General features: G+C 33.3%; 1 protein-coding gene across 1 annotated transcript in view; it reads left to right on the plus strand.

Annotated features, from left to right (window-relative positions):
• Nucleotides 1-12,832, plus strand: part of PDE1A (phosphodiesterase 1A) — a 259,694-nt gene that overhangs the window by 134,799 nt on the left and 112,063 nt on the right. The window contains exon 2 of the mRNA XM_022567198.2: nucleotides 12,153-12,266. Coding sequence (XP_022422906.1) covers nucleotides 12,153-12,266 — 114 coding nt within the window. The remainder of the gene's footprint in view (nucleotides 1-12,152; nucleotides 12,267-12,832) is intronic.

Here is a 12,832-nt window from a genome sequence, read left to right on the forward strand (position 1 = left end):
TACTTTTCCATTATATATTCTCCAGTGGAGTTATTTTGCTCCTTTAAATGTAGAATGTAAATATATTTTAAAGAGCAATAATGTCTGCCATACAATTGTTCCCATTTTTTTCAATGATACCAATTTTGGGGGGAATGATTTATTCTATAAAATAAAGGTATCAAGGAGCTTTACAATTATAACATTGGCCTCTGTGGGAAAAAAAAGTATCTTAAAAAGTCTTTAAATCTATAAGCCTTGCTTTTTAGACTAAGATTAGAATTTAATTTCCTAAGCATTGTCCTACAGAGTAGACAACACAATTTCATTATTTAATGGCTTCTTATCATCATTTTTTATCATGTTAAGACTAGAGGCATGCAGGACTTAGAAAATGACATAGAAGCTTCTAGTTCTGGCAGTACCTATTTGTGTTTTTGTGCACTCCTGCGTATGGCCATATTTTAAAGTTAATGTTAATATCACTATAGATATTCTTTTATCTTTACCTCTTCTGCTTCTTAAGATGACATTCTTACAACCATATCCTTCTCACTTTTGTTCGGTTAGGTCAAAAATGGGGACATTGACAGAAATATGATGAGTATCAATTCTCTCTTAAATTATTAATGTATATATCATTCATGCTTTACAGCATTAGGGATATCCTGGACATTTTTATCCTAGAATTAATGAAGACATGCATAGACACACGGGATTTTTCAGTATAATATTCTTAGTCATGTAGGTGGTCCTTTCGCAAGATAGGGTCATGTAGCAATCTCAGAAGGTAAGTTTAGAGTATATGAAGTGCTTGATTCTGAAAACTACATCCCTTTATACTGAGTATTTTTTCATTTAGAAAGTGTCGGTTCTATATTTGAATAAAAATATAATCATTTTCTACAGCTCAGTACTCTGTTCAGTGGTAGAAATTATTTTTCTTCTGCAACTGCTTGATTGAATCACAGATCCAATCAATTATTTTCAAAGATGATTTCTATTTTCATTTCTAACTTCTTTTAAATGTTCTGATCGTTAGAAGGTAAGGAAGTCCCACCAAAAAGCTACGAACATCAAAGCCTGTTCAGCACCTAATATTCAGGCTGACTTTAAAAGTCTTATGAATTATCAAAATTAGTGTCATTCTCCTTGGAGAAAGATCATTACCAGTTTAATGCTACTTTCAATTTTTTATCATGCCTTTCATGATAGTATATATTAAAATTTTAAGCATTTTAATAAAATTGATGAAAAATAAAGATGTAACAGAAGCATCTATTTAACATATGCTTTTTCTATCTCAAATTACATATTTCACTGTGTAATTTATAATTTGACAAGTATGAACATCTGTGTACACCTATGAAGCCATCACCACAATGAAGAAAACAAACATTTCCATTACCCTCAAAGTTTCCTCCAGCTCCTTTGTAACCCTTCCCCTCCTTTCCTCCTTCATCTCCTCACTCCCAGGCAACCTCTGATCTGCTTCCTGTCACTGTAAGAATAGCTTACATTTTAAAATTTTTATATAAATCAAATCATACATATGCATCTATCGTATTTCACTCAGCATAATTATTTGAAATTCACTCCTGTCATTATGTGTATCAATAGTTCATTCCTTTTATTGATGAGTAGAACTTCTTTGGATGGATATGCCCCAATTTGTTTTTCCATTTACTTGTGGATGAACATTGGGGATGTTTCCAGTTTGGGGCTATTACAAATAAAGCTGCTTATGATGCTCATGTACAAGTATGTGTAAGGACATATATTTCTTTTTCTCTCCATCAAATAATAGAGTGGTTGAGTCACATGGTAGATACATGTGTAACTTCTTGAGAAACTGTTTTCCAAAATGATTGTACTTATTTACATTCCCAACAGCTGTGTATGTAGTTTAACTTGCTTTACATCTTTGCCAATATTTGGTATGATCAGTTATTTTAATTTTAGTCATTCCAATAGGTATTTGATTATAACTCACTATTATTTTAGGTTGAATTTTTTCTGGTGACCAGTAATTTTGAGCCTCTTTTCATGTTTGCCATGAATATATCTTTTTTGGTGATAGAAAAAAATCATTGACAGATTTTGTATTGGATTGTTTATCTTGTTATTATTGAGTTTTGCAAGTTCTTTATATGTTTTCTGAAAATCCTTTATCAGATATATGGTTTGCAAATATTTTCTCCCAGTCTGTGGCTTGTCTTTTAATTCTTGAAACAATGTTTTTGAAGAACAGAAGTTTTTAATATTGGTGAAGCTCAACTTATTTTTTTTTCGTAGGTGTTGTACCTAAGACATCTTTGGCTGACTCAAGGTCAAAAAGATTTTCTCCTATGTTTTCTTCTAGGTTTCTAGTTTTAAGATATACATTTAAATCTGTGATGCATGTATGGATCAAAGTTCCTTTTACACATGGACATTTTTAATGATCCAGCACAATTTGTTGTAAAGGTTATCCTTTTTCCTCTAGATTATCATTGCATCTTTTTCTGAAATAAATTGACTATATATTGGGGGTCTATTTTTAGACTTTATATTCTGTTCCATTGATCTGTTATACTATCTTGTTGCTAATAATGTACTATATTATGCCATTTATTCTGTACTGATTACTGTAGCTTTAAAATGTCTTGAAGTCTTATAAGTCTTGAAGTAGTGTAAATCCCCCAACTTTGTTGTTTTTGTAAAATTTGTTTTGACTATATTAGCTCCTTGATTCTATGTGAATTTCAGAATCAGCATGGCAATATATACAAAAACAAAAATCCTGCTGGGATATTTACTGGTGTTGTATTGAATCTATAGATAAATTTGTGGAGAAATGACATGTTAACAATATTGTGTCTTCCAATCCATAAACATGGTGCATCTCTCCATTTATTTAGGTCTACCTTTATTCCATTCAGCAATGTTCTATAGTTTTCAGTGTGTAGGGCTTGCACATACTTTGTCAGATTTATATCTAAGAATTTTACATTGCAGTACTATTGTAAATGGTATTGCTTTTCATTTTAATTTCAGATTGTTCATTATTATTATATAGAATGATTTTTTTGTATCTTTTTTATATTGTAAACTTGTTAAAATCATTTATTACTTTTTATTCTAGTAACTTTTTGTTATATTTCATCAGATTTTCTACTTAGACAACCATGTTGTCTGTGAACAAAGACAGTTTTATTTCTTTCTTTCCAGTCTGGATAGCTTTTATTCTTGCCTTATAGCTTTGGCTGAAAGATCTGGTGAAATTATGAATATCTGTGGTGAGACTAGAGCCTTGTTCCTGATGTTTGAAGGAAAGCATTCAGTCATTTAACATTATTTATGACATTAGCTGTAGATTTTTGTACGCTCCCCTCTATTCCTAAAATGCTAAGAGTTTCAATCAGCAATTGATGTTGGATTTTGTCTAATACTGTTTGAGTATTTATTAAGATGATCATATGGCTTTTCTTAGTCTCTTAATATAGTGAATTACATTGATTAATTTTTCAATTTTATAACAACCTTTCATTCCTGGGATAAATCTCTTTTATGATGCAGTATTCTTTTATGTACTGGTGGACTTGATTTCTTAAAATGTTAAGAAATGTTTACATTTATGTTCATGAGGCATATTCATTAATATGTTACTGCTGCTGCTTCTTTTTCTTCTTTTAATGTTTTCATCTGGTTTTGTTATACGGGTAATTTTGTACTCCTAGAATGAGTTGGGATTCTTTTTCTGGAAAAGTTTGTAGGGAATAGGTATTATTACTTCATTAAATGTTCGTAGGAATTCACCAATGAAGTTGTTTGGGCCTGAAGTTTTCTTTGTGTGAAAGTTTTTAACTACAAAATCAGTTTATTAATTTCTTTTTGAAATTTAGTAGCTTGCATCTTTTAAGGAAATTGTTTATTTTGTCTGAGTTGTTGAATTTATTGGCATAATGTTGTTTATGTTATTTGTTTTAACTTTTATTGGAGTATAGTTGATTTACAATGTTTTGTTAGTTTCAGGTGTGCAACAAAGTGAATCAGTTATACATACATATATATATATATATATATATATATATATATATATATACATACTGTTTTTCTAGGTTCTTTTCCCATACAGGCCATTACAGAGTATTGAGTAGTATGTTATTGTTTTAATTGTAACTTTTAACATCCTTGCTTACTTATTCTATCATCTTTGTAGTTTTGGGGTCAATTTTGACTGACTGATTTTTATCCTCATTATGGATCAATGTTCCTTCTTTGCGGGCCTTGCAATTGTTTTATTGGTTGAAAACTCAGTTGGGAAAACATCATGCACAAAATATTAAAATTATAGTGAAGGCTAGAGAAATATCAATTTCATAAGTGAGGGATAAATGAAGTGTGGTTTAGTTTCTAAGTCGAGAGATCACAGTGGATAAAAATCTTCTAAGTACCTATGATATAGATAGCATCCCAGATATGCCTGGTAATTAAACATGATTCAGACAGTTAAAGATGGGATACGGGAGAAAGGGATTTCAGTAAAAAATAAGAACTTGAATCTAGGATGATGTGAGAGTGTTTGAGGCACAGTGACTAAATCAGTTTGCTTGGAAATTAGGGAAAAGAAGTAATGGGAAATGTATGCATTCCAACATTTGACAACATTATTTGCATAAGTCATGCCATTCCCAGAGATTGCAGATATCTTGAAGACAGGTACTGTGGTGCATTACGTGTGTGTATCCATATATATGAATTCTTATATGTATTCATATACACAATTTTTCTTACACAGCCCCAGTTGCAGTAATAAATGCTAAATAATTATTTATTTAACAGACTTGGGTTTTAATACCTTCTTGGCAATATTATCTGCTTACAAACAGCAGGTCTTTGCTGTTTGATAGAACAGCTCTTGTTTGCTACCATGCAGGGAAGCCAGTGGAGTCTCTATCCACAGATTGCTGAATTGCTGGGCCAGAAAGTGCTCAAGTTAGAACATAAAGTACATATACGTATCTTAAGCTTTGGGAACCAGTAGAATATACCTAGTCCTGGTAATACTGTACTGTTTTTCACTTGGCTTGCTTACTCCGATGAAAGAAACCAAATCATTATTTAAAAGAGTTTTTACTAAATTTAGGGAACTTATTTATTTTATCATATGACTTTGTGATTTCTTCTTCAGTTCTGAGAATTTGCTCATAGGATAGTTTAGGAATTAGATAAATAGTCTATATCTTCTTAAAAAAATAAAAAATTTGTACAGATATATTCAGTAAAGCCTTAATGCTTTGGAACCCACCAGTTTAAAATGTATGATCATTTGAAAATGATTCATGATAATGTTTGGCCTTGTATTATCTACAAAGGGAAACTAAAGCCTAAATAAGATTGTTGGGGATTACTGTATGCATAAATTGATTACAAAAGCAAATTCACAATTGAAATAACAAATATAGAAATTGTTTCCTTAACATGCTGTTCTAATTATAAATAATCTTTTTACAATACAAAGGTTTTTTCTTTTTATGTAAATAGAAATGTGTACTCACTAAAGGAAATTTTGTGCATACAGGCAAAGGAGATAAAGGAAGTCCTAATAACCCTCCAAAATATATTTCTGGTTTTTTGGTATTGACGTAGTGAGTTTAGAGGTGTGTGTATGAGAGTGTGTGTGTGTCTGCGTGTGTGTCTGTGTGTGTCTGTGTATAGGTAGCTATGGTTTTACAGAGTTATAACCGTATCTAATTAGTATTTCTAGTTGTGTGATAAAACTTTTCTGGAGTATTTTTTTCAAAGCTATTTCTTGTGTTAGATTCTAGATTTATACCCCTATTAAGATTATTCAAAGCTATTTTTTGTGTCAGATTACAGGTTATTACCCCTATTAACATATAACAATTTATAATGTTTGTTGGTTTTAAACTACATCAAGATATCTCTGTGAAAAAGCATGTTCATTGTGTAAGTATTAGAGCCTTTTGATGTCCCAGGTTTCATCACGTGTGATCTGCTGAAGGATGACTCCCTGGGAACAACTGCAGGCTGTCATGAGTTAGGAAGTGAACCTGAGTATAGTTTACCAGGAGTGTCCTCTCTTGTTTTATATGATAATTTCTCTATTCTTGAGTTCCTTATTTTGTTTCATTTTTTAAAATTAATTTTTATTGGAGTATAGTTGCTTTACAATGTTGTGTTAGTTTCTACTGTACAGCAAAATGAATCAGCCATGCATATACATATATCCCCTCCATTTTGGACCCCCTTCCCATTCAGGTCACCACAGTGCATTAAGTAGACTTCCCTGTGCTACAGAGTATGTTCACATTAGTTATCTATTTTATACATAGTATTAATAGTGTATATGTGTCAATCCCAATCTCCTAATTCCTCCCACCCACCCCTGTTTCCCACTTGGTTTCTATACATTTGCTCTCTGCGTCTGTGTCTCTATTTCTGCTTTGCAAATAGGACCATCTATACCATTTTTCTAGGTTCCACACATATGCGTTAATATACAATATTTATTTTTCTCTTTCTGATATACTTCACTCTGTATGATAGACTCCAGGTCCATCCATGTCTCTACAAATGACCTGATTTCATTCCTTTTTATGGCTGAGTAATATTCCATTGTATATATGTACCACATCTTCTTTATCCATTTCTCTGTCGATGGACATTAAGTTGCTTCCTTGTTCTGGCTATTGTAAATAGTGCTGCTAGAAACATTAGGGTGCATGTATTATGGAAAATAGTATGGAGGTTCCTTAAAAAACTAAGAATAGAACTACCATATGACCCAGCAATCCTACTACTGGGCATATACCCCCAAAAGACCATAATTTGATTCATTTCTTATTCATTTGATTTATCAGTTAGGATTGGGTTCTGCTGCATTGAAAAGCAATCTCAAGACCAGTCCCTCCCATCAGAAAACTTGCACAAGCCTCTTAGATAGCTTCATCCACCAAAGGGCAGACAGCAGAAGCAAGAAAAACTACAATCCTGCAGCCTGTGGAACAAAAACGACATTCACAGAAAGATAGACAAGATGAAAAGGCAGAGAGCTATGTACCAGATGAAGGAAGAAAATAAACCCCAGGAAAACAACTAAATGAAGTGGAGATAGGCAACCTTCCAGAAAAAGAATTCAGGATAATGCTAGTGAAGGTGATCCAGTACCTCGGAAAAAGAATGGAGGCAAAGATGGAGAAGATGCAAGAAGTGTTTAACAAAGACCTAAAGAATTAAAGAACAAACAAACAGAGATGAACAATCCAATAACTGAAATGAAAACTACACTAGAAGGAATCAATAGCAGAATAACTGAGGCAGAAGAATGGATAAATGACATGGAAGACAGAATGGTGGAATTCACTGCTGTGGAAGAGAATAAAGAAAAAAGAATGAAAAGAAATGAAGACAGCCTAAGAGACCTCTGGGAAAACATTAAACACAACAACATTCACATTATAGGGGTCCCAGAAGGAGAAGAGAGAGAGAAAGGACCCAAGAAAATATTTGAAGAGATTATAGTCGAAAACTTCCCTAACGTGGGAAAGGAAATAGCCACCCAAGTCCAGGAAGCACAGAGAGTCCCATACAGGATAAACCCAAGGAGAAACATACCGAGAAACATAGTAATCAAATTGGCAAAACTTAAAGACAAAGAAAAATTACTGAAAGTAGCAAGGGAAAAAATGACAAATAACATACAAGGGAACTCCCATAAGGTTAACAGCTGATTTCTCAGCAGAAACTCTACAAGCCAGAAGGGAATGGCATGATATACTTAACGTGATGAAAGTGAAGACCCTACAACCAAGATTACTCTACCTGGCAAGGATCTCATTCAGATTCGATGGAGAAATCAAAAACTTTACAGACAAGCAAAAGAGAATTCAGCACCACCAAACCAGCTCTACAACAAATGCTAAAGGAACTTTTCTAAGTGGGAAACACAAGAGAAGAAAAGGACCTACAAAACCAAACCCAAAACAATTAAGAAAATGGTCATAGGAACATATATATCAATAATTACCTTAAAAATGAATGGATTAGTTGCTCCAACCAAAAGACACAGGCTTGCTGAATGGATACAAAAACAAGACCCATATATATGCTGTCTACAAGAGACCCACTTCAGACCTAGGGACACATACAGACTGAAAGTGAGGGGATGGAAAAAGATATTCCATGCAAATGGAAATCAAAAGAAAGCTGGAGGAGCAATACTCATATCAGATAAAATAGACTTTAAAATAAAGAATGTTACAAGAGACAAGGAAGGGCACTACATAATGATCAAGGGATCAACACAAGAAGATGATATAACAATTATAAATATATATGCACCCAACATAGGCGCACCTCAATACATAAGGCAACTGCTAACAGCTATAAAAGAGAAAATCGACAGTAACACAATAATAGTGGGGGACTTTAACACCTCACCTACACCAATTGACAGATCATCCAGACAGAAAATTAATAAGGAAACAGAAGCTTTAAATGACACAATAGACCAGATAGATTTAATTGATTATTATAGGACATTCCATCCAAAAACAGCAGATTACACTTTCTTCTCAAGTGCACACGGAACATTCTCCAGGATAGATCACATCTTGGGTCACAAATCAAACCTCAGTAAATTTAAGAAAATTGAAATCATATCAAGCATCTTTTCTGACCACAACATTATGAGATTAGAAATGAATTACAGGGAAAAAAACATAAAAAACACAAACACATGGAGGCTAAACAATACGTTACTAAATAACCAAGAGATCACTGAAGAAATCAAAGAGGAAATCAAAAAATACCTAGAGACAAATGATATTGAAAATACAATGATCCAAAACCTATGGGATGCAGCAAAAGCAGTTCTAAGAGGGAGATTTATAGCTATACAAGCCTACCGCAAGAAGCAAGAAAAATCTCAAATAAACAATCTAACCTTACACCTAAAGGAACTAGAGAAAGAAGAACAAACAAAACCCAAAGTTAGCAGAAGGAAAGAAATCATAAAGATCAGAGCAGAAATAAATGAAATAGGGCTTCCCTGATGGCACAGTGGTTGAGAATCTGCCTGCCAATGCAGGGGACACAGGTTCGGGCCCTGGTCTGGTAAGATCCCACATGCCGCATAGCAACTAGGCCCGTGAGCCACAACTACTGAGCCTGCGGGTCTGGAGCCTGTGCTCCGCAACAAGAGAGGCTGCGACAGTGAGAGGCCCATGCACCGCGATGAATAGTGGCCCCCACTCGCCACAACTAGAGAAAGCCCTGGCACAGAAACGAAGACCGAACACAGCCAAAAATAAATAAATAAATAAATAAAAATTTTAAAATAAGAAATAAATGAAATAGAAACAAAGAAAACAATAGCAAAGATCAATAAAACTAAAAGCTGGTTCTTTGAGAAGATAAACAAAATTGATAAACCATTAGCCAGACTTATCAAGAAAAAGAGGGAGAGGACTCAAATCAATAAAATTAGAAATGGAAAAGGAGAAGTTACAACAGACACTGCAGAAATGCAAAGCATCCTAAGAGACTACTGCAAGCAACTCTATGCCAGTAAAATGGACAACCTGGAAGAAATGGACAAATTCTTAGAAAGGTATAACCTTCCAAGACTGAACCAGGAAGAAACAGAAAATATGAACAGACCAATCACAAGTAATGAAATTGAAACTGTGATTAAAAATCTTCCAACAAACAAAAGTCCAGGACCAGATGGCTTCACAGGCGAATTCTATCACACATTTAGAGAAGAGCTAAACCCATCCTTCTCAAACTCTTCCAAAAACTTGCAGAGGAAGGAAGGAAGTCAGAAAGAGAAAAACAAATATCGTATATTAATGTATGTATGTAGAACCTAGAAAAATGGTACAGATGAACTGGTTTGCAGGGCAGAAGTTGAGACACAGATGTAGAGAACAAACATATGGGCACTAAGGGGGGAAAGCGGCGGGGGCGTGGGTGTGGTGGTGTGATGAATTGGGAGGTTGGGATTGATATATATACACTGATGTGTATAAAATTGATGACTAATAAGAACCTGCTGTATAAAAAAATAAATTAAATAAAATTCAAAATTTAATAAGAAATAAGAAATCTCAAAATAATAGTGGCTTGAACACAACATTTTATTTTTTGTTATCTTATGAAGTAAGTCCAGATGTAGGTGATTTCATTCAGGTGGATTCACAGCATGGGACCCAGACCAATTCCCTCTTCCTTCTCTGCCATTCTTAGTGGGTAGCTTCCTTTAGTCAGATCACTTTATGATCCTATATAGCTCCTGGACCTTCAGACAGTTCCACTGCATTCCAGGCAATAAGGAACAGGCGAGGGTAAAAGAGAATCCCTTCTAGCTGAGTTAGCCTTCTTCAAAATAATTGTTCTGAAAGTCTTACTCAATGACCTTCTTATTCTCCTTAACCAGCATGCAGTCATTTGACCATACGTAGCTTTGAGACAACCTGGAAAATGTAGTTTTTTAGTAGTGAAAATTGCTAACTTAAATAATATAGGAGTTCAGTTATTCAGAAAGAATGGAAGGTAACCATCTGAAGTTCACATGGTTTTTAAGACCACATCATACAACCAAATACAGCAAAGCCGTACAACCAATCTCTACCAACACTTTTCACAAGAAGGATACATGACTGGAATATTTTTAAGCCATTGCAAAGTATCACACTTTTTCTTTTGCTGCCCACATAAAACATAATTCCACTAAGTATAATGTGCTTGGGTCATAAGCATTACAAAAATCCCTCAAAATTCTATGTGTTGTTCCTTTATCATCACATTCGGTGTTTTACACAAGCCTCAAAGCCAGGCTTAATTTTTTCTTTCTAAGTAACCTGTTTTAGTTATTATTTTTGTTTTGTTTTACTTTGCTGACTCTGTACAAATAAGACTTGTTTATTATACATGGAATTTATTTGGCAATGTTGTTTTCTGCTAATATTTTATCATACAAAAGTATATGGTACAAAAAGTAATTCTTTGTAGCTTCCTGAATAAGAAGTTTTAATCTAGGTGTGGTTTTTTTCCATGGAGAAATAAAGTATTTCTTATGGATGGAGAAATGTCAAATACCCTTGATGAAATGTTTAACTTGCCTTTATACCCTAAACCTTGATATTGGAAATCACCCAAAGTAAATTTAAAGAAAATCTGTTACACTATCTTTAAGACAGTGCCTAAAAGTAGATACACTCCATTCTCTCTGAAATACATTTTCTTAAGAATGGAATTAAATTCTGTCTGCTGATTTAGGAAAATGGGTAAATTGTCTTTACAATGTTTATTTATAGTGTGTACTGACTAAAGAATATGTTTTCTTTTTCTGCCTAGTAAAGGGCAGTATCTTCAGAAACACTGGATTTATAATTAATGCATAGAAGTTTTTTAAAGTGTTAGAAACTTATTGAGGTAATTTGTATTATCTCACTCCATGAGATATCTATTGCTGCACAAAAAATTATCCCAAAATTTAGTGACTTAAAACAATAGTGTTAATTACATCACAGTTTCTGTGAGTCAGAAGTCCAGGCATGTTCTAAAATTTCTCAGACAATTGGGATACATCATCCCATGGGCAAAACCAAGAGAAAATATTTTATAGTTTTCCTTCAAGTGAAAAACCATTGCAGTAAAAATACTAAGCATGCATACATATATTTTTTTCTCAGCTTAATTATATTTTCTTGAATCTTTTGCCTTTTATTTTTGTTTTTACTGCTATATACAGTGAATAATTGCTACAATGGTAGTCAAAAGAGTAGACTTTAAATATTCTCTTAGTGCCAACTCTGAAGGAGCAAAACAGCCATAAAATAAATTCTACTGTTAGAAATACTTTTATGAAAATACCTATATTGTTTTGAATTTTCAGAAAAACTATGTTTGAAATATGGTACCTAAACTAGCAACCTATAGCCCCAATATTATTGAGAGGTGAATATAATTTCTGAGTCATTTAAGTGATAAAGACTGATCTTAATTATACCCCAAATATACCTAAAAATATTTCTATTTAATGACCTGGAAAGATATACTGAAAGTTTAACCCAATTTGTATATTTAATATTGGACTATTTTCCATACAGTTATGATAAATCTCTTTTTATTTTTCTTTCTTTTTGGCCAACTTTTGGAAACAGACTAAGATGCTTAGTGAAGCAGCTGGAAAAAGGTGATGTTAACATCGTAGACTTAAAGAAGAATATTGAATATGCAGCATCTGTGCTGGAAGCAGTTTATATCGATGAAACAAGGTAAGTTTTAACCTCTTCTCACTTTTAACTTTTTGCCTCTCTCTTTTTTTCCCTTTTTCTTGACCCTCCTTTCATATCTTAGCCATGAAACCAAAATCAAAATCTTATTAAAAACTTAAAATGTTCTTCTTCATGTAGCTATGGAAGAATTATGATTCTTTCTTTAAAAAATACAAATTTTAATCCAAATGCTTGAATAATAAAAAATAGTCAATAATAAAGTCAAAAAATAAACAAATTAAAGTCTCCTTTACCCCTACTTTCACTGTCCTTAGGCCCAGATTTTTAAATGTCAGAGACAGTGTAGGCTTACACTGATTTTCACTGATGTAAGAATTTTCCTATTATCTCAAGATTGCGGAGTTCCTTCTGAAAAAATAGGTGTCACATGCCCACATATTCTCATGATATTTATCTATCAGACCCTCTGTGCAGGGCTTGCTAAGGGGCAGTCTCCAATGTGTATTTGATTATCACCTAAACCCCATCACCCAGCCTGATAATTAGCAGAATGGTAAGGAGATTAGGAAATGGCAATTCATTTGAAGAGTGTTGTTAGCCTAGTG

This window comes from Delphinapterus leucas, chromosome 8 (genome assembly GCF_059928025.1).
Source record: "Delphinapterus leucas isolate spDelLeu-1000000601 "Yukka" chromosome 8, BTC_Dleu_Yukka2, whole genome shotgun sequence".
NCBI classification, from domain to species: Eukaryota; Metazoa; Chordata; class Mammalia; order Artiodactyla; family Monodontidae; genus Delphinapterus; species Delphinapterus leucas.